The 24,252-nt window shown below is 33.5% G+C and overlaps 1 protein-coding gene across 1 annotated transcript; it reads left to right on the forward strand.

The window, feature by feature from the left end:
- Positions 1–2,470: 2,470 nt before the first annotated feature.
- On the forward strand, positions 2,471–23,324 carry LOC111697681 (uncharacterized). Its single transcript, XM_023467764.1, has 7 exons — positions 2,471–3,380; positions 11,198–11,304; positions 12,584–12,700; positions 13,898–14,015; positions 15,565–15,888; positions 16,492–16,602; positions 20,660–23,324. The coding sequence occupies exons 1-7, from the start codon at positions 2,773–2,775 to the stop codon at positions 21,930–21,932; spliced, it is 2,658 nt and encodes an 885-aa protein (XP_023323532.1). The 5' UTR covers positions 2,471–2,772; the 3' UTR covers positions 21,933–23,324.
- Positions 23,325–24,252: the final 928 nt, after the last annotated feature.

The raw sequence follows: 24,252 nt of genomic DNA on the forward strand, positions 1-24,252 counted from the left end.
ACAGTTCCCTTTTCATTTCGGAAACCCTGGTTATAAGTGCGTCAGTTATAAGTGGTTAGTATCCCGCAATTCTAAGATAAGTAACGACAGTTGACCCTCTCCCCCTTCCTTTCCGGATAGGGTTAAAGGGGTGGGGGGGGGTAGTCGCGTAGGCGGGGTAGGACTCAGAGGATCGTTGTCTTATACGTAATAAGATACCGCGCGGTCATTTCTGAAAATTGTTTTAAAACAAATTTTAAAAATGTTCAGTTAATTAAAATCTTTGAACAGAAATTCTTGTGTTAAGAAAATTGAGTCTTTGTCACAAAAAATTCTGAATTTCTAATTCCTTTATCTTTGATATTTCTTTTAAATTTCAAACTATGAATTATGTTCTATCAAATTATAAATGAATTTCTCATTTCATTGAAGAGATGATGCTTAAACACTTTTTATAAAACGTTTCTGAAATCTTGCGTATCATTCATTATTAATTCCTAGCTGATTATCTTCATATCAACATAATAATTTATTTCACATATTTATTTATCTTACTTTCAGAAATGCAGAATACATTTATTGAAAAAGAATAATGACATTTTGTCTAATTTAATTAAAATTCAGTTAAAAGACTAAAAAAAATAAGAACTATAAATTATTCATTTAATTATTCATATAAAATTTTTTTTAATATAACATAAAAATTTCGAAAATGGAAAATTAAAAATTTGATTGTTTATATTGTAATCAACTTTTTGTTTTTAAATTTTTTAGCAGAATTTTAAGTTATATGAAACGTTTCATTATCCATTTAATCCTATATAGCTGACTAATGGATTTATATATATCTAAACTATAAAACATCCCCTTTCTATTGCAATTAAACATTTTTTCTACTTGCAGAAATGCAAAATACATACTAAGAAAAAAAATGTTACTAATTTGGTTTTGCATTATTATAATTTAAGTTTTGGTTTTTCAATCTTGAAATTTTTAACATATTTAATCTTTGTAAACGTGGATTTAAATGTTTTTTTTTTAATGTTATGGAAACATTAAGAAAACCGCAAAATAGAGATAGATTGTGTTCATATATATATTCATTTGTTTCAGGGTTTTAAACTTCCCAAATTTTTGAGGATAAATCAAGTTTTTCTGAAAAAAAGCATTTGAGAAAATAAAGATATTGGACATTTTTCAATTCTAGGTCAAAATTAGGATTTTTTTCAACAATACGCAGATTTTAAGGGCCCTTTGTTTTTATACTGGTTTGGTAAAAGATATAGAAAACATATAAAACAAAGAACCATTGTTTTATAACGCACGCATTGCATATGATATTTATAAAACTAATAAATGCGGGAAATATTTTGCAATTGAATAGAATTCAACCAGCTTCCGGACTTTATATTAACCCCCTACTAAAACCAAAGTTAGACTTAACATAATATAAATAAATCAAAAAAAATTAAAAATTCCTAAAAAAGTTTAAAATTGAAATTTCACACATTTGAAATACTTTCGATCACACAATAGTTAAGAAAAAAACTTATAACTCAATCTTAAAAAATTCTTTCAAATCTAGATAAATAAGCGCGCAAGACTGCAATGACTTTTTGCTCGAAATTAATACAAATCGTGAAGGTAAAATTGAACTTTTACGTCACGCAAAATTTTTTGATTTTGCAATAACAATTTTCAACAATTTATCCTGACTGTCATTGTAATTTCACTGGAGCCTTCATTTAAGTTTGGAAATAACCTAAAGTAAACTTTGCGTAAGATTAAAATCTTAAATGATTTCTATCATGACTCCTCTTTATAAAAAGCTACTGAGAAAAAATTAATTGAAATTTTATATGTTACTGCAGAATATAATTGTCTCATACATGTGCGTAAAAGCAAAACTAGCGTGGAGCTACGACGTCATAAAGTCGGACCTGCAATGTGCCATGTAAAGATACCACTGTAGATCGGATGTTTAAATGAAGGGTCACTTAAAATTACGCCTGCAGTCTGTTTAAGGTGAATCCCCCAAATATATATATGTATATCTTCGGGCATATTTCTCAGCAATGTAATCCGGATTTAACTTGATTTCCGAATCAAATCAAAACATAAAATTGCAACCCCCCCCCCCTCTCAAGCACCGCCCATTCAAATATCTGTAGAAGCATCAATCAATACTTCAGTTAGCAGAAATATTTAGTTATAAACAATACAGATACAATCCTAACTACAGAGTGCTGTAATCGATTCACAACGGAACCCTAAACAATGACAACATGCAGCAACAATTTTTAAACAGCTGCGCATTGTTTTTAAAGCAATAGACGAGCACGAAAATGGTCGAATTTTGTTCAGTTACGGATTGAATAATTAAGATTTCTCACTCTGAGCATATTATAGGGAATTGTTGTTAATAGGTTATGGCATTCATGGGATGGTTTTAAACTACGAGGGGAGTTCCTTTATAACATAAGTATCTTTTTATTATTTATTGTTTGCAAATGTTATGGTTTCAGGTTTACAATGGTTTCAGGATATCCTAGGTAACCAGAAGACTAACTCTAGAAGTATATACAATACATACAAGAACACAAGGGAGGAGGAGGATGCGGGAAATTACTTAATACTCTGTGTGCCTAAAGAACTGCTGGCTTTCTCTTGGTCTTTCGCTTTCTCCCCCCCTGACTCGAACTCAGCTGACGGGGTTACAGGAAGGAAACTAATCAGTTGAGCACTCATCCTCCCCAATGCAACAGAGATTGTGATATCAGGAGAAGTTATAAAATGCCACACTTAGAAAGACCCTTAAGTGCTCCGGCAGGGGTAGTACACCCGGATACTCTAGACAAGGACGGAGTAGAGGGATCCATGGATCCTGATACACTAAATGAAACTTCAGTGATGCTAAACGTGAAATCTAAAGCTGTGGATGTATCCCAGGTTCCCATGTTGTTAAATAAACCAGGACGGGTTGACCCCTCTCAGACTAGTCCTAACAGTAACCAGGAGGATGGAGAGGAGGAGGAGGAGGAGGAGGAGGGAGGTGCTCATGATACAATTACATCACTAGCTGGCGTTAAAATGTTGCAAAAATACCGGAGACAAATACGGGGTCACGGTTTTAATAGACGGGGTTCGCAGGGTTCTACTGCTAGACTGGAGGAATTGTTCAAGGAGGAACCTCTACTGGAGGAGGAGGAAAAAGCAGGACTGACAGATGAGGAGCAGGAGGAGGAGGATGAACCCGAGGATGTATTTATCCCTCCTGACGGAGGATACGGTTGGTTGGTTGCTCTAGGTGCTTTCATTTGCTTGTTCTGGACTGCTGGGTTAGTAAAATCCTACGGAGTTATCTTTGCAGAGATGATGAAACTGTATCCTGAGGATATCAGGTATCTATAGTCTAACAGAATATATATATATATGTATATGTATATGCATAAAACTTGAACATCCGCTTTGAAACCAGCGTATTTTCACAAAGAATACATGATGATTTTTTAAACTAAAACTTGTGTCCCGAACCTATAAACTTTTTTTGCAGATCTTAAATATTCAAGGACTTTTAAATAATACATTTAAGTTATGACATCATAATCATAAGTTTTATTGGCAAACTTAAATTTTTAAAAAGAATGCCAAGCATTTTGTTTTTTAATTAAAATTTTTAACATCAAAGTATCACTTTTAAGCCTAAGGGTTGAGACTCGAGTTCCTCCTGAAACATAAAACTTAGAAAACTCTGAAAATCTTAATCCGAAATTGCATCTATAGTATCTTAAAGTTACCCATGTAAGAGTACAGAAAGAATGATAAGAATGAATGATGTGCAGAAAGGTTTGCAACATGTTCGCTAAGGTAATCTATGCAAAATCTGGCAGGATAAGAGTTTAGAAACAAGGTCTGGAAACTAGAGATACAATCAAAGTTAGATCAGAGAAGATGCTTTTTTTCTCAAAGAACTTGAAATTGAGATAAATGTAGAGCTTAAGATTAAGACCTTAGATTAGCGGTAAGCAAATAAAAACGTCCAATTTTTCAGAGAGAAATTTAAATCTGTATTTGGATTTGAATCTGTATCTGAATTTAAATCTGTATCTGGATTTGAATCTGTATCTGATCGAATTTAAATCTGTATTTGAATTTAAATCTGTAGCTGGACTTGAATCTATCTCTAGATTTGTTTCTTTATCTGGATTTGAATCTGCATCTGGATTTGAATCTATCTCTGGATTTGAATCTGTATCTGGATTTGAATCTGTATCTGGATTTGAATCTATTTCTGGATTTGAATCTGTAGCTGGACTTGAATCTATCTCTGGATTTGTTTCTTTATCTGGATTTGAATCTGTATCTGGATTTGAATCTATTTCTGGATTTGAATCAGTAGCTGGATTTGAATCTGTATCTGGATTTAAATCTGTATCTGGATTTGAATCTGTATCTGGATTTGAATCTGTATCTGGATTAAAATCTGTATCTGGATTTGAATCTGTATCTGGATTAAAATCTGTATCTGGATTTGAATCTGTATCTGGTTTAAAATCTGTATCTGGATTTGTTTCTGTATCTGGATTTGAATCGGTATCTGGATTTGAATCTGTATCTGGATAAAAATATGTATCTGGATTTGAATCTGTATCTGGATTAAAATCTGTATCTGCATTTGAATCTGTATCTGGATTTGAATCTGTATCTGGATTTGAATCTGTATCTGGATTTGAATCTGTATCTGGATTTGAATCTGTATCTGGATTTGAATCTATCTCTGGATTTGAATCTGTACCTGGATTTGAATCTGTATCTGGACTTGAATCTGTATCTGGATTTGAATCTATCTCTGGATTTGAATCTGTATCTGGATTTGATTCTATCTCTGGATTTGAATCTGTATCTGGATTTGAATCTGTATCTGGATTTGAATCTGTATCTGGATAAAATCTGTATCTGGATATGAATCTGTATCTAGATTTGAATCTGTTTCTATATCTAAATCTTTATACAGAATAGATGCATATTGAATTTACAATACATTTACAATATAAACAATAAACATTACAATATATACGCATTACGCATGGGAACATATGGAAATTGTAGTACTAAACTTTTGAATTCGTAAAAAATATCAAGGTGTCCAAATTTCAATTCTTTTACAAGTTTAAAAAATGTGTTAAGGAATCTGGATATTTGTCCTTGAAAACGAAAACAAATTATGTTTTGCAAGCTAAATGTATTTACAATTGAACAAATCGGACTGACCCTTCGTATTTTTGACACGCTTTGACAATACACATTATAGCAATATACAAAGTGTGTATTTGAGAAACCTTACATTTACATAGATAACGAAGGGATACATTATACATAGTATGCATGTGAAACTAAAGATACCTGACATTTACATGGATACAGATGGATATATTATATATCGTATATGAATGTGATATTTAAGAGCATTTACATTTACATAGATACAAAGGGATACATTATACATGGTTTGCATGTGATACTCAAAAACCTGACATTTACATAGATACAGAGGGATACATTATACATAGTATGCATATGATACTCAAAAACCTGACATTTACATAGATACAGAGGGATAAATTATACATAGTATGATAGTATGCATGTGATACTCAAAAACCTGACATTTACATGGATACAGATGGATATATTATATATCGTATATGAATGTGATATTTAAGAGCATATACATTTACATAGATACAAAGGGATACATTATACATGGTTTGCATGTGATACTCAAAAACCTGACATTTATATATATAGATACAGAGTGATACATTATATTTATACATAGGATGCGAAAAGTGATACAAATATTATAAGCAAAAATGTAGAAAAACAAAATAAGACGAAATTCTGCTAAAGTTATATATATTCAATACAATAGTGGCTTACATAGTGCAAATTCAATACATTGCAACCCAAGGAAGGGAAATTAAACACAAAATCTGAACCGTCCTGTCTGTCAATGCATTTAATAAATTATTGATAAAACTTGATTGGACATAATCCCTCTCATTTTTTATTTATAAACTTGGTATACAAGTTACAAATGTCAAATTAAACAGTTTTTACTAAACCTTAAAAAGACAGTTGACAGAGGGGCATGTCCGATTCACAACGGTATTCTTTAAAGTTTTGTCTTTTCAATAAGAATAATATACTTTTTTTAATTTTTGCTTTCTTTATACATTATTTTCACCCAAAAAGTTTTTTTTAAAGCTATTAATGATTATTTTAATATTATCAAAATTATTAATGTTTAATTTTAACGTTCGCAGATGTTTGAATAACAGTTTTGAATATAACAAATCTAAAATAACATGGTTTTGGTGTTCTAGTTTCTAGTTTGGTGCAATTTGCAAAGTGGAAAACAAAACAAAAACTGGACTCTACAAAGTACAATGTAAACGTAAACACAAAACATGCAAAATGAAAAAAATATTAAGAAAAAACCTTTGTCAGGTTTAGGATAAAGAAGGTATCCCTATTTTTCTAACTGAAAAATTATTGCCGGAAAACCACAGTTTCTCGGCGCATACTTCAGAGTCAGAAAAATAGGAATATCTTTGTATTCTTGATCAGGCCAAAGGTTTCAAGGATACCGTTGTAAAATCGAAAACACCGCTCTAAAAAAGAAATTTAAAAGTAAATCTACAATCCTTTTGTACGAACGTTGTACACCATGAACCCAGAGCCGGGTCAACCTTTCCGGTCCCAGTTTGTACTGTACCTAGTTCTACGGACAGGACTAGCCGGTGCAACAAGGTTGACGCAGTCAGACTTTATGCTTCATATAGGTTTAATTTACTTTTACTAAAGGGGCAGAGGTGCATGTGATCTTTCTTAACAATAACAATTCCAAAGAATTACCGTAACTCTGAGCTTGGAGATTTTGTACAGTAAAAACGAGAAAACTTTGAAAAATTTAGCTCAAACATCTCTTGCAACCCGATATGATAGATCTTAGATAGTTCAAACTATGAATTCTGTTAGATCAAGAAGTCTCAGTTTGAAATATCAAAGGTTTACATCAGGTTGCAAAGATAAAGGAGTCACAAAATTTGAGTTTGTGACAAAAACTCAGTTTCTTTGTGTAACATTTGACTTTTATTTTGTTTGAAAACACAATGTATAGTTTAAAATTGTTGACCAGAATTGAAATATTTCCCCCCAGTTTATTTGTGATGTTTCATTGGGGTGTTTAACACGGATGCGAGCCATGAATGTGTTTTGACGTATGAATCTCAAGTTATGTAAGATTTAGCTGCAGGAGTATATTTATGAAGAGTAGAATAAGAAAATATATAAAAGACAGATGAAAGGAAAATTAGATGAAGTGAAATAGTGGAATATATGACCAAATACAGCCATTTGATATGATTTAAAGCAACTTTTGTATCTGATGCAATGATGAATCTTTGATATGCTTTAAAGTAACCTTTGTATCTGATGCAATGATTAATCATTTGATATGCTTTAATGCAACCTTTGTGTCTGATGCAATGATGAATTTTTGATATGCTTTAAAGCAACCTTTGTATCTGATGCAATGATGAATCATTTGATATACTATAATGCAACCTTTGTATCTGATGCAATGATGAATTATTTGATATGCTTTAAAGCAACCTTTGTATCTGATGCAATGAAGAATCATTTAAGATATGCTTTAAAGCAACCTTTGTATCTGATGCAATGATGAATCTTTGATATGCTTTAAAGCAACCTTTGTATCTGATGCAATGATGAATCATTTGATATACTATAATGCAACCTTTGTATCTGATGCAATGATGAATCATTTGATATGCTTTAAAGCAACCTTTGTATCTGATGCAATGATGAATCATTTAAGATATGCTTTAAGCAACCTTTGTATCTGATGCAATGATGAATCTTTGATATGCTTTAAAGCAACTTTTGTATCTGATGCAATGATGGATCATTTGATATGCTTTAAAGCAACTTTTGTATCTGATGCAATGATGAATCATTTGATACGCTTTAAAGCAACCTTTGTATCTGATGCAATGATGAATCATTTGACATGCTTTAAAGCAACTTTTGTATCTGATGCAATGATGAATCATTTGATATGCTTTAAAGTAACCTTTGTATCTGATGCAATGATGAAGCATTTGACATGCTTTAAAGCAACCTTTGTATCTGATACAATGATGAATAATTTGACATGCATTAAAGCAACTTTTGTATCTGATGCAATGATGAATCATTTGATATGCTTTAAAGTAACCTTTGTATCTGATGCAATGATGAAGCATTTGATATGCTTTAAAGAAACCTTTGTATCTGATGCAATGATGAATCATTTGATATGCTTTAAAGCAACCTTTGTTTCTGATGCAATGATGAATCATTTGATATGCTTTAAAGCAACCTTTGTATCTGATGCAATGAGGAATCATTTGGTATGCTTTAAAGCAACCTTTGCATCTGATGCAATGAGGAATCATTTGATATGCTTTAAAGCAACCTTTGTATCTGATGCAATGAGGAATCATTTGATATGCTTTAAAGCAACCTTTGTATCTGATGCAATGATGAATCATTTCCCTTTTTCTTCTTCGGTTTCTTCCTAAAATATCTATAAAATTTACAATGTATGTTTTTTCAAATATTTTGTGTTTAACTTTAGTGAGTAATAGGTATTTCTCTGATTAGCTAAAGGAACTATATGGTGAGTAATATTTCTCCTTAAATCCGGCAAGTTAAAGGGAGTGTAAAGGAAAAGTGAAAGGGCTGAAACCTGAGAATCTCTGAGTTGAACGATACCTTTAAGACATCTATCTTATGTTCCTGTCTCGAGAAATTGACATAAAACTTTGTCAATATTGTACCAAAATGTATATATGTAAGATTTACGTCCGTACCACGTCACCAGAACTCCTTCCAATGACAGTGCAGTACACTGGTCACGTGATACAGACGTAGGCACGTGACAATAATATTGCACTGTCATTGGTTTGAGTGCTGGTGACATGGTCCGGACGTATAAGTAAAATTATTAAATTCAAATAATAATAGGAGCAAACCTGAGTTTCTCAGACTCTTCTGGGATATCGTCGTTTTCAGATTGGTTGCGTATTTGTTGAATATGATCTGTTTAATATTACGAATATTATACAAATACTTACATAAATACGTTTTGGTTTTATATCAATTTCTCAAGACAGGAATATCAGATAGAACTCTTATTGGTCTCAATCAGCTCCTGAGATTATCAGGTTTCAGCCTATACGGTTATACCCCCTTTCATTTTTCCTTTATAGTCCCTTTAAGCTTAACTATATCCAAATAAACATTTTACTTTTAAAAGTGCAGAAAAAGACGTAAAATCATTGAACGTAAAACGTTTTCAAAGTTTAGTCGTAAGACTAACAAAGTATAGATTTTAGATATTAATATTAATTTTGAAGAAAATTCAAAAACTATGTTTTGTTTCATTTTAAACCAAAAAATGAGAAAAGAAAACTTTTTCAAAAAAAGTCAAGTTTATTATCTGTTTAATTTATAATGCAAATTTCAAGTTTATGCAGTTCTTAGAATACTGACGACTATCAGTTTTATGACTCATGAAGAATAATTTCATTAGACGCAAATTCTTAAAGATGACAGACACAAAAAATTTAAGTATTCCATTAACAAAAATAAAAGTTGTCCACATAATCATCAGAAAAACATGTTAAGCAACATACAGTGGTACCCATAAAACTGTGTGATAAGAAGAAGATTCATGTTATGATTTTATATGGTGACATGAACGTAAAACACAGCTCTTAGATCATAGTATATATTTGTATGTAAATATGTAAGATAAAGCTGAACAAACGGCTGAATCGAATTGGCTGAAATATTTTAAGGAAACTCATGGGATTAAATTTTTTTTAATATTTGGAGTTCCACGGGCAACGCCGGGTACTTCAGTCAGTATTGATTAAATCTCTTCTTCCTTTTCCACATTTGTTGTGGGCTTGCTGTAAGAAAGATAAAAAAGGAAGAGAGGGAATTAAATTTAAAAATGGAAAGAAGGATATGAAGGATAGAAAGATAGAAGGATAGAAGGATAGAAGGATAGAAGGATAGAAGGATAGAAGGATAGAAGGATTAAAGAATAGAAGGATAGAAGGATAGAAGGATAGAAGGATAGAAGGATAGAAGGATAGAAGGATAGAAGGATAGAAGGATAGAAGGATNCTTATTCTATTAAATCATGGCATAGGGATAGAAGTTAGATATAAACCTCTAGCTTACCATGGCATATATATATAGAGAAGATAGATATAAACCTCTAGCTTACCATGGCATATATATATAAACCTCTAGCTTACCATGGCATATATATATAGAGAAGATAGGTATAAACCTCTAGCTTACCATGGCATATATATATAGAGAAGATAGATATAAACCTCTAGCTTACCATGGCATATATATATAAACCTCTAGCTTACCATGGCATATATATATAGAGAAGATAGGTATAAACCTCTAGCTTACCATGGCATATATATATAGAGAAGATAGATATGAACCTCTAGCTTCGTTTAACAGGAAGCGGTGTTGAAAATTTATGAATGTTCAAGATAAGAGTTAATAATTTTGCTATTTTTAATCTAAGATGCATGAGAACCAATCTAAAGTTACTCAAGTTTTTTGTTTTTCTGCCAATGAGTAAATTTCCTACTTATTCATAAAGGACTCACAGTACTCTGCCGCTTTAGTATTTGTAAATTGGCGGTACAGTTCAAAGTAGGACAGCAAAGGTTGGCCCAGCTCGGATATTCAAATGTACGTCGATGGGGCGTGGACTTGATCGATTCTCTTTGACACAATTTTCTAATTCCTATATCTTCTCAACCCACGGTACATTCCAATTCATTTCATGTACCGGGCCGTATTTCAACAAGCCAGGGCAAGTACAGTACAAATACAGACTATATGAGACAAACGGGGCTGTATGCCAAATGAAGAATCTCCTTCTAGTGAAATCTATGTGAACCAGAAAGTGCAAACCTTTAATATTTCAAACTAAGATAATTTTATCTAATATATATAAATAATTTGAAATATCGATTTGTAAAGATATAGGGATTAGAAAATTTTAATTTGTGACAAATATCCGGTCTAATCCTCTATTATCTATTTTCAGAATCGCGTCCTGGATCCCGGCAGCTATGACAACAACTGCTCTAGCGATGGCTCCGATTGCTAGCGCGCTATGCCAAAGATTAAACTGCCGACTAGTGACAGGAGCAGGTGAATAATGTTAAGATATAAGAAATATGTAAAATGTAAATTTTTATGTCAAAATGTCTCTACACCAAAAAACTTTTTTAAAGGATTTATTCGACTGATTTTTCTTAATTTTTGTTATTAATAATATTCTTCTGTTTTTAATTATTTTTTACAGTAATCTCTGTCCTAGTTTATATTGTTTAATGTTCTATGCCTCCTGGTGTAAAACTTTATTAGACGTAGTTCTCTAGCCCTATACATTTCTCATTAAAGTAATACATAACTACATACACATTTTAATATATACACAAATAACATACATACAAGCACAGACATAAACATACAATAAAACACATATAAAAATAAACATGAAATTAAATTTCGCGTATTTTAATCTACTTACAAGAAAATATATCATTGTAGGGAGCTCCGCGCCTTTTATCTAGTATTTTAAACGTTGCTCTTCAAGCTGCCTTTTTTCTTTGTAAATCTTAAAACTAATATTGGATATTGGATACAGCAGACAGACAGACAGACAATCAAAGTACACATATAAGATGTTGCATTAATTTCACGCATTTTGAGTTTTGTTTTGTTTTTAGTTATATTTTTTAAATGTCATCTTTGTTTGAGGAATCCGTCAATATGTCAATAAATCAATACAATGCAATTTTCTCTATTCAAATTCCCGACAAGTGTCATTTATATTCTAACAGAGACTTAATAGATGTATTCCAAATATTTTAAAAATTCATGATTTTATTACTATTTTTAATATAACTTTTATTGAGCAACAAACTATGCTAAATATTATATCAAAAAAGGTTTTAACTATGATGTTTTAAACCTCGACTTGTATTTCTGAAACCAATGACACAGATGAATATAGATTTATTTCTCTACTTTCAATTCATTTTTAAAATTTTAATTCGCAGAAAGGTTGGGATTATAATTTAGTTTACATTAAAATTTTCCAAGTTTTAGAGAAAATATTTCTGATTCGGCCTGTAAATTTAATTTAATTTTTACATTTTAAATACTCTATATGAATTCCATCGCAATACAATACGAGAACACTTGAGCGCGATTCCTCACAGTTCCGCGCAATGTATTTCCGATTGGAAGCAATTCCGCACAGTTAGAAGCCCTACTTGAAACTCAACAATTGAGTTTATAAATTAGATTTTCGAATGACTTAAACTGTTCTTTGTTTCGAAAAATTGAAATATTATTAGATTGAGTCACATTTTCGAGCCACCCATCATTAACATTTCAATCAACTTTTATTTTATTTTTTAAGGTTCCATCATTGCAGCAATAGGGTTAACTTTGAGTGCTTTTATGCCAAACCTTCTCTGTATGTTCTTCACACTAGGGATACTAACAGGAGCTGGAATAGGGTTATCCACTACTCCAGGTAGGATATACAATACAAGGGAGCTGGGATAGGGTTATCACCACTCCAGGTAGGATATCCAATACAAGGGAGCTGGGATAGGGTTATCCACTACTCCAGGTAGGATATCCAATACAAGGGAGCTAGGATAGGCTTATCCAATACTCCAGGTAGGATATCCAATACAAGGGAGCTGGGATAGGGTTATCCACTACTCCAGGTAGGATATCCAATACAAGGGAGCTGGGATAGTGTTATCCACTTCTGTAGGTAGGATATACAATACAAGGGAGCCAGGATAGATTTTTTTCTCCTCCAGGTAGGATATACAATACAAGGGAGCTAGGATAGGTTGATCAACTACTCCAGGTTGGGTATACAATACAAGGGAGCAGGGATATGTTTTTTACTTCTCCAAGTAGGATATACAATACAAGGGATCAGGGATATGTTTTTTACTTCTCCAGGTAGGGTACACAGTACAAGGTAGGAGCATAATTGCAATTTGCAATAATAGGAGTGTAAAGACGTTTTTACGGATTAATTCTAGCATGCAATAATTTGCACAATTTTCTACAAAGTCTTATATAACCTTGTTTTTTCCACTATTCAGCTTGGGGTTCCTTTTACACGAGTAATCCTATCGATCTCGAGAATAATATTATTCCTTTTAGATCCTCAAGATTCTTGCTTATGGGTATAAAATGAAACACAAGATTAATGGGGACGCTCATGAAATAATAAAAAAATTCGTCTGGTAATGACACACAGTACAAGCTTCAAGATACGTTCAAAATGCATTTTTCTATTATTCTTAATACGGAACATTTTTCGTTTAAAACCACTTTTTAAAATTTGTGCACAGTCTTTTTAAGAAGTAAACAATACTCGATTATGGTGGGAGAACAAAATTAAAACAATGGTTTATCCTGAGAAAAACTACCAGTGCACAATATTTTTGCATTTAAATATACAGTAAATTTGCAATAAGGAATCACTAACCCGCTTGAATGAACTAGTAAGGTCATTACAAAGAAAGAGGTCGATTCTATTCCATTTTGATATTTATTAAAATCGTTCATGTTGAAGATATTTTTATTTTATGTAAGAAACAATCCTTTTAACATATTGTACACACATATGTACTCTGGATAACATCTTTTGCCTTCCAAAGTTGAAAATACAATGACCGGACTAATTCTCTTTATTTTACTCCAGGTATAATTCTGACCGCAAGATATTTTGATAAGAAGAGAGCTCGAGCTAACGCGTTCTGTCTCTCCGGTACAGCAGCAGGGAGCTTCTCTCTACCAATACTCATTCAAAACTTACTCAGGGATCAGTCTTACTCAGCCTTAGTCAACCTTACTCAACCTTAGTCAACCTTAGTAAACCTTAATCAACCTTACTCAACCTTAGTCAACCTTAGTCATCCGTAGTCAACCTTAGTAAATCTTAGTTAACCTTACTAAACCTTAGCCAACCTTAGTCAACCTTAGCCAACATTAGTCAACCTTAGTCAACATTAGTCAACCTTAGCCAACCTTAGTCAACCTTAGTCCACCTTAGTCAACTTTACTCTCCCTTACATATCCTTCCTCACTTATCCTTACTCATCCTAACTCATCCTTACTCATCCTAACTCATCCTTACTCATCCGAACTCATCCTTACTCATCCTTACTCATCCTTACTCATCCTTTCTCATCCTTTATCATTCTTACTGATTCTTACTCATACTTACTCATCCTTACTCATCCTTACTCATCCTTACTCATCTTTACTCATTCTAACTCATCCTTGCTTATCCTCACTCATCCCCACTCATTCTTACTCATCCTTGCTCATACTTGCTCATCCTTACTCAATACTCATTCTTACTCACCCTTACCATTCTTAATCATCCTACTTACTCATCCTGACTCATTCTTACAAATCCTTACTAGTCCTTACTCATCCTCAGTCATCCTCACTCATTCTTACTCATCCTTGCTCATCCTTACTCATCCTTACAAATCCTTACTCGTCCTTACTCATCCTTACTCAATACTCATCCCTACTTATCCTTTCTCAATACTCATCATTATTCATTCTTACTCAGCCTTGCTCATCCTTACAAATCCTTACTCAATACTCATTCTCATTAACTTTATTAACTGAAGTGATCCTTACGTCTCTTTCTTCAAAGTAGAGTAGGCCATTTTCAGTCATTTTTTAATCCTTCCTCATTCTTGCAATTTATTTCGCAGGTGTAGTCAATTTAAATTTGCATTCTTACATATCTATTTAAGTTTAACATTGCGCATTAGGCATATCTAAAATATTTCCTTTCATCCTCTTTAATTCAAACCAACCATGATATAACACAGACTTTATTTTAAATATTTCTGTTCACAGTACAATTTATTTTCTCCTGATTTACTTTTCAACCCAAACACAGTTTTTGACCGTTTAATATTTCTTTTCTCCTGATTTACTTTTCAACCCAAACACAGTTTTTGACCGTTCAATATTTCTTTTCTAACATTTACACAGAATTGAGTTTAAAAAACCGGTTTAATATTCTATTTGACGGATTTTCATTGCGAGAATTGGCGCATTCCGGGTTTTTATGAGAACAAGACGCAACATTGAGCCTTATTCTCTACTAAAACCAACCAAGGTCGGTTTTATTTTTATTGGGCCTAATTCCTTAAGTCGAGCTGAAGATTTTTCAGCCGTCAATTATAACGTGACACAAGCTGTCGTCAGGGTTGGGTCGAAGATTGGGTCTTAAAGTCGGGTTTAAGGTATTACGGCTCGAGCCGAAGTTTTTAAATCGCAGGCTCTGAAAAAGTTGTCTTCATCTAAACCCTGAACTTCTATGATGAGTAAGATGTTGTACAGTGTGTACGGTTTCTCCGGTACTCTACTCCTGCTTGGAGCCTGTATGCTCCATGCTCTGATAAGCGCTGCTCTTTTCCGACCTTTAGCTGTTCATGTTCAAATAATCAGGAATAAAGCTAACAAAGCTGCCCGAGATGCTCTAGAAACAGAAGCAGCCGCCGCACTACAAGCTGCTCCGACCAGAGAAGTAGATATTGAAAATGGAACTGCTCCGGAACCAATAAAAAATGTGGATAATGGTTCGGAGAAACCTGTTGATGATGAATATCCTGTTCCGTCTTACTCCAGTAGCTGTCCTCAGCCCAGTTTCATGGGAGACATGAGGTAACATTTTAATATTCATCTAAATATTCATCCATATTGATTCTAATCCTGTGTCACGCAATATTTGATCCTTTATATACACTAAACAGTGCTTAGTGGATCCGCATCATTTCGGATCCTTGGATTCGGATCCCTGGATTCGGATCCTTGGACTCGGATCAGGGAGCAAGGAATAGAAGGGAGAGACAACTGACGCGGTTCGCCCTACCATATGATTATACATGCTTTGCAGACGGTACTCCATTTTATATCGAGCTGTTTGAGTTTTTAGTAGGGCCCCACAGGAAAAATATGTATTGGCTCAATTTTCTTTCTCCAGTTTCGCCAATACATATTTTTCCTGTAGGGCCCTACTAAAGAAACCAAACAGCTCGATATAAAATTTTATATCGAGCTGTTTGGTTTAATATAGGGATTAGAAAATTTGAGTTTGTGGCAAAGGATGAGTTCCTTTCGGAAAATTTTCCTTTCGTTAAAAAATTAGTATGAAAATAAATGAGCTGGACCCGGATTAAATTTTTAATGGCTTATCAAGGTTCCGGATATAAATTATCCAAATACTGATTCCCTCCTGGATTTATCTAATCCTTGTTATTTCTCCAGGTCCCGTCACAACTCAGAGGAGTTCCCTGCTCCTCTTGTTCCTCTCTCCAGGTTCAGATATATCGACAACTCGTTCGATACGATATCTATGATGAGCAGTGTTAGCAACAGGTTTGTTTTCTTATTCAATCTGCGGTATTTTCAATAGAGAGGTTATAGTATATAGAGTATAGACTATAGAAGGACTAACTGGAAATTTCTAAAGAACTAACAGGAAATTTCTTAATAATTATTTTTGTTCCAGTTTTGTGCAGATACCGTTTTATTATTATTGTTGGCGTATTCAGCAATTTGTCTAGGCGGGGGCTTAACATTTTTTCTTTACAAATCTGTTTTAGCCACAGCGCTAGGCCCCTTGTCTTTTCATAGCCGCAGCGCTCTGTCCAGATACCTAACCCACCCCTGAAATAATATATAAAGTATCACAAGGTTGCATTCCATAAAAATTTGAGGAGGGGGGAGGGGGGAGGGGGGCTTGATCAGCCATTCTAGGAAGAATTTTAAAATCAAGGCTTCTTACAGTTATTCTAGACCGCAGCTTTTCGATTCAAATTTTTAAATTGTAAAAAAAAACTTTTCGTCAAACTTTTCTTTAACTTTAAGCAATATTTAATGCGATGGTTTAATTTAAAGATTTTGAATTTGAATGCAGAAATCATCAGGATTAAATGAAAATGGTCATTTTGTTAAATATACACACACAATGAAAAAAAAAAAACAATTTTCTTTACGCACTTAGCCAGCAAACTACAAAAATACTCATATCTATAATTTTTTTAAGTTTTCAAAATTAAAAGATTGGCTTTGTCCAATAGTACATCATTTTAAAAGTGAACTGTCCCTTATATGAATTAATTTGTTTTCAAGGTGGGATGAAGGGATTATTACTAATATTCAGATTGATAAAGGAACTGAGTTTTTGTCACAAACTCAACTATTCTTATCCCAATATTAATTCTGTTAGATCAAATAATCTAAGTTTGAAATATCAAACTGATTGCAGAGATATAGAAATTAGAAAATTTGAAGTTGTGGCAAAAACTCAATTCCTGAAAAAATTAAAGATGAGATGTATTTTTTCCTACAACTTTACTATTTAGACTTTTAAGAGACCTTTCTCCGATAAACCTTTCATTGCGTGATATATATATTCAATTATACAATTGTATTCTGTACATCTAGTCATAGCAATACAAGGTTGTATCAAAAGACGATTTTTAATATTCTAAATACAATTCAGTAATTTCACAAAAGTGTTGTTTTCATTTCTACCATCAGAATGGTTTAATAATTTGGACGTTGTTAAGATAAATTCGGAAACCTCCTAAAAGCATTATTTGGCAATTTTTGTTGGAAAACCTAGTAAAGGATGTCCAAATAATCATGGGAATGAAGCAAGGTTGTATATAAGTATCTGAGCACTCTGTATGCGCTCCAATGTCGGTAAAGACGACCTTTATAACTATGGACATTCTAAAGACGCATATGACGTCACAGCTTATTTTAAAGAGTAATACATTTTGCAGCTCACTAATATTAAATCAACTCAAAAATTAAAAATTTGAATTAGTTAGAATTCCACTTTTTAGCTTCAAACTTGTCACCACAATAGTCAACCTTTTTTTAAACGTGATGATTGTTAGTTTAGTATCAGTGACGTCATATGAGGTTTTAGAGTCTCCATTGCAAGAAAGACGACATTTACCTACATTAGAGTGCATCTCAAGTTTCTAACCTTATATGCAACCTCCATAGAATGAAGTAACATAAAGACCCATAAAACTGTGGAATTGGAAGACGACATTTGAGCAATTTTATGTGTAGTTTAAAGCAACGGTTTTACAAGTAGTATGAAATAACCTGATGAGTCTGTGTACACTGCACAATGGCTGTGTTTCATAGATTACAAAAAATACCACTTAAGATAAGTCGTCCTCCTGTTCCATAGATTTGGGGTATCACTGTACTGGGATTTTCACACCTTCTTTCTGTATTGAGATAATAAGATTTTTTTCCAGTTTCATTTTTTAAGATTCAAAAGCAGAGAGACATTAAAACAACTGTTTATTCATTATTGATACAACTTTATACTTATTACGGACGATTTAATGTCGTCTCTTGATTCCCATAGTTTTTGGACGCACTGTAAATTAACCTAAGTAAAAACAATTTGGAATTCTCCAAATTATATTAGAGATATAATGGATTGTATAGAACTGTAGTGTAAAGAATTAGTGCATAGAAAGAAAGGAAATAACAATTTTTCTAGGAACATTTTTCATCCTTAGAGTAATTAAATATTTTTATTATTGACAAGGATACGGCAATGTAGACTTAATTTAATATTATTTCTAAATTTCATTCGCCGACCAGATTTACACCAGATTTACACCAGATTTAGACCAGATTAAGACCAAATTAGCACAGATTTAGACCAGATTTAGACCAGATTATGACCAGATTTAGACCAGATTATGACCAGATATAGACCAGATTTTAGATTTAGACCAGATTTAGTACAAATTTAGACCAGATTTAGGCCAGATTTAGACCAGATTTAGACCAGATTTAGTACAGATTTAGACCAGATTTAGACCAGATTTAGACCAGATTTAGACCAGATTTAGGTCAGATTTAGACCAGATTTAGACCAGATTTAGGCCAGATTTAGACAAGATTTAGACCAGATTTAGACCAGATTCACACCAGATTTAGACCAGATTCACACCAGATTTAGACCAGATTCACACCAGATTTAGACAAGAATTGCACCAGATTTAGACCATATTTAGACCAGATTTAGACCAGATTCACACCAGATTCACACCAGATTTAGACCAGATTAACACAAGATTAACACCAGATTTATACCAGATTTAGACCAGATTCACACAAGATTTACACCAGATTTATACCAAAATCACACCATATTTATACCAGATTCACACTAGATTCATACCAGATTTAGACCAGATTCACACCAGATTTAGACCAGAATTACACCAGATTTACACCATATTTAGACCAGATTTAGAACAGATTTTGATTAAGATCGTAATATATATTTGAAGAAAAAAAAACGTCATTGAAATTTCTTTTTGGGGTAACCCTGTATGAAGCAAAACAAGATAAATTTCTTATTCTTAGGTAGACACTAGACATGTTTCGAAACAAGATAAATTTCTAATTCTTAGTTACACAATAGACATGTTTTAAAACAAGATAAATTTAATTTAAGAAAAATACTTTGATATTAAATTCTTGTTTTAAAAACAGAAATAAAAAAGTGAATTTTCTATTTAAACATAACTTTTTTCTGTAAAGTTAGAACCCAGATTAGATTAAAATACAGATTTAAAAGATTTACAAAATATGGTCTAATAGAAATGATGAAGATATTAAAAATCTAGACTCACAATAATCTTTAAAATGGAATATGAACTACAAAAAGGTCTACGATATTAAGTTGCAAAGATTGAAAAGGGATTATGAAATCAGAGTTTGTGGCGAAAACTCAATTCCTTTCCTTGCCATTTGAAAAATTCAGTTCGTAATACTTAAAACAATCTGACCACTGGCTGTCTTTATTATTCTTTAAAGGTTCCATCATGATAGCACTCATAAATCATATGATAAAGTGCGAAAAGGGACTATAATATTAGGAGCCCCTTTATGTAAAACAGGACTGTAATATTAGGAGCCCCTCTATGTAAAACGAGACTGTAATATTAGGAGCCCCTCCATGTAAAACGGGACTGTAATATTAGGAGTCCCTCTATGTAAAACGGGACTGTAATATAAGGAGCCCCTCTATGTAAAACGGGACTGTAATATTAGGAGCCCCCTCTATATAAAGAGTCACCGATTTACAACGGTACTTTTTCTAACTATACAATAAGGAAGATTGCCTGTTTTCTATTGTAAAAAAGGGATTAATTCTGCCAATTTTCATCCTTTTTTCATGTGCAAAAATCTGAAGTCACACTTAAAAAGAAACTACAATTGAAAATTATCAATTTTCCGGCAGAAAAACCAAGGATATCTTCATAACTTTTGTCCAAACAAATATTTTAAAGGTACCGTTGTAAATCCGGTATTTACCTCGTCAAATGGACTAGAGAAAGGATCTAGAAATTCTGAACAATACATTTAAAATATTATATTTCAGGTCTTCTGAGCCGGATAGATACAACGAGATTGAACCAGGATTTCATAAAGATATCTCCGGTAGTAGATTAGACAAGAAGAACATGTTCTACAGACAGGAATCCGACATATCTGCTGCTACAGCTAAATCCTTGAGTCTACGCGAGCTAGCAATCCACCAAATCGGTAGCCATCTTAATCTTTACAAAGCTATGTTACTAGGCTCTAGCCCTAGGTCTGGAGATGTTAACAGCTCAGATGAATCTAAATTAAACAGGAAATCCAGCTTTATGTTCAGTTGCGAGGATATCATGGTGGACTCCACATCTATTCTCAAGGACTCCAGACATCCATCCCACACACATCTAGCTCATGGGACACAAGACGGGACAACTCATAGGGTTGTAACTCTTAACCGGACCCAGAGCGCGGTTGGACAAGTCACTAGAAAACCGTCTTGTCGTCGCCAAAGAAACTTCTCTGAGTCCGATTACGACCCAGTGTTTAACAAGAACTTGTCATTCTGTAATCTCTCCGCAAAAGACAGAAAGATAACGTTGATCGGTTCAACGGAACTGGTTTCTGAGGAATCCCAGAAAAAGAAATTTGCCGTCCATCCGGCTTCAAGCTCGGACAATGAAAAAGTTGTGAAGAAACGTGAAAGTATAATGGATAAAATATCCCGGTATATTGATCTATCCCTGTGTTTGAACCCGGTGTTTCTCCTGCTAGCCTGTTCAGTAATGATGATGGCAGTGGGTATGCCTCATTGTCTCTACTTCCTTCCAACCTACGCAATGAACGCAGGTCTCTCCTCATCTGACGCTAGTCTCCTCCTCTCTCTCAGTGCTGTATTTGATCTCGGAGGAAGGTTGGTTTTCGGATTTCTTCTTGACCTCAACCTGTTCCCGAAGTACCTGGCGTATGCCTCGATGATGTTCCTGGCGGGGTTCGCTGCCATCTCTCTTCCCTCGGCCACAACCTTCGTTGAGATCTCCGTGTGTATGGGCTGCTATGGAGTAGGTACGGGCAGTTGGTTCCTCATGGTTCCTCTTCTCTTAGCAGAACAGTTAGGGGTGGAGAAGATTGCATCCTCCTATGGTCTAGTGAGATTCTTCCAATCACTCACAAACTTTTCCGGACCTATGGTCTCCGGGTACCTTTACAGTAGTACAGGATCTCTCCAGGCCTCATTCTACTTCATGGGTTCAAGTATTCTTATAGGAGGAATAGTGATTCTCTTCCTTCCTTTAGCATTACGATGTGACAAAAAGAGAAATCAACCTGAACAGTGAGCAATCAGACAGATTCTGAACTTTTCTTGAACCCTCATAAATTTGTACATGATAAATTGCCTAACATGATTATGATCTATTCCTAATCCTGACAAGGTATTGATCTTTCTTCTGATCCTTATCCCAAACTTGATCCTGCTACTAATACTGATACTGCTCCTGATCCTATTCCTCATACTGCTCCTGGCCTGATTCTGATACTGATTCTAATCCTGACACAATTCAGATTTAATCCTGGTAATGTCCCTATTATGACACAGAAGTTATAACTGACCCTGATAATGTTCAGGATTTGATTTTGATCTTAATCCTGATCCTGATATTGTTCCTGAAATAGTTCCGATCGTAATCCTAATCCGGATAATGTTCCTGACATGGTTCTGATCCTGAATTGTTCCTGACATAAATTTGATCTTACTCCTGATATGATAAAGTTTCTTATACAATTCTGATCATAATCCTGATTCTGATAATGTTTCTGACATAGTTCTGATCTTAATCCTGATCCTGATAATGTTTCTGACATAGTTCTGATCTTAATCCTGATCCTGATGATGTTCCTGACATTGTTCCGATCTTAATCCTGATCCTGATAATGTTTCTGACATAGTTCCGATCTTAATCCTGATCCTGATAATGTTCCTGACATGGTTCTGATCTTAATCCTGATCCTGATAATGTTCCTGACATGGTTCCGATCTTAATCCTGATCCTGATAATGTTTCTGACATAGTTCCGATCTTAATCCTAATCCTGATAATGTTCCTGACATGGTTCTGATCCTGAATTGTTCCTGACATAAATTTGATCTTACTCCTGATATGATAAAGTTTCTTATACAATTCTGATTTTAATCCTGATCCTGGCACAATTCAGATCTGAACCAACCCTGATATCGTTCCTGACACATCCTTAACCCTGATCCTGATCATAAACTTGATCCTGAAATTTATTCTTATATCCTCAATCCTCAGATTCTGATCACTTCAAGCAATCATTTATTTTTTTTTACTTCAAAACATATTTGGCTCAAAATGAATCTGGATCTGATGAAAAAAATCATCTTTTATTCGAGTCACAAGGTCACACTTACAACACAAGTATTGAGAATGTATTTTTAAAAATATTTCTAAAATAATTTTGTTAGTACTCTCTGACTCCAGGTACTAGCTAGGACTGCTGTGATATTTATAATTCAATCATTGAACGTAGTGCTACAGCACAACTAAATTTTATGTTTAAAAAAAACATTTTTCATATATTATATTTATTACTTTGTATTATGAATCCATTTCCACATTCCAATGGATTGCCTGAAACCAAAAACAGAATATTCACGCTGTATAAATTGCTATTATATAATTATTTACAAAATAAAGCTAAAAAACGTTGTTTTTGATAATTTAGGTAGATATATGATATATGTATATAATCTCAAGTTACCCTTATAGCCATAGATTAATTAAAATAACTTTATGTCGTCTTTTCAAGATTTCTGTGTGTATCGTTCACAATAACCCTGAGGCAGAAACCCAACAGAGAGAGAGCCTGTTCTATAACGCCGACTACGTGTAACTCCATTTGGCTTCTGCCTCATGTTTATTCTGAATGAATCACACAGAAATCTTGAAAAGACGACATCTAGTGTTATATCTGTTATTTTAATCAAGCTATGCTTATATCAAACTGATTTTCCCTGTCGTACGGATGAAGGCTAAATTAAACTTTTTAGAAAATGCCTTTGGAATGGGAATACGAAATTTAAACAATATTGTGTTTTTTTGATAGCAAAAAGTAGTAGCTTTTAAATCAACTTGTTTAGTGTAGATGGGAACAGTTGCGGAAATTCATGTTTATTGGACTCATAGATTAATCAAAATAACAGATAGGACACTAGATAACGTCTTTTCAAGATTTAGAGATTTTTCGTTCACAATAAACCTGAGGCAGAAGCGGAGTTTCGCACAGGCAGCGTACGCTCTCTTCCTGTTTTGTAATTCGACGCTGCCTGAGCGAAACTCCTTAGGGCTTCTGCCTCAGGGTTATTGTGAACGAAAAAGCCCTAATTCTTGAAAAGACAATATTTATCTGTAATTTTAATTGATCTTTGATTGTACTATTTAAAGTAATAACATAGTGCATAATTACATGGTTACCCGCAAAATATGATCGTCTTTAATGACGACCCAAAACTCATTAAAAAATACGTTCTAAAGGTTGCATCTGGACGTATGTTTTTAATTAGGGTTTTAAAGGGAATATGAAATGATATGTACACTGTACAACACGTCATGCTGAACATTGAGAAACACTCTCAGAT

Source organism: Eurytemora carolleeae, unplaced genomic scaffold (genome assembly GCF_000591075.1).
Source record: "Eurytemora carolleeae unplaced genomic scaffold, Eaff_2.0 scaffold253, whole genome shotgun sequence".
In the NCBI taxonomy this organism is placed as follows: Eukaryota; Metazoa; Arthropoda; class Copepoda; order Calanoida; family Temoridae; genus Eurytemora; species Eurytemora carolleeae.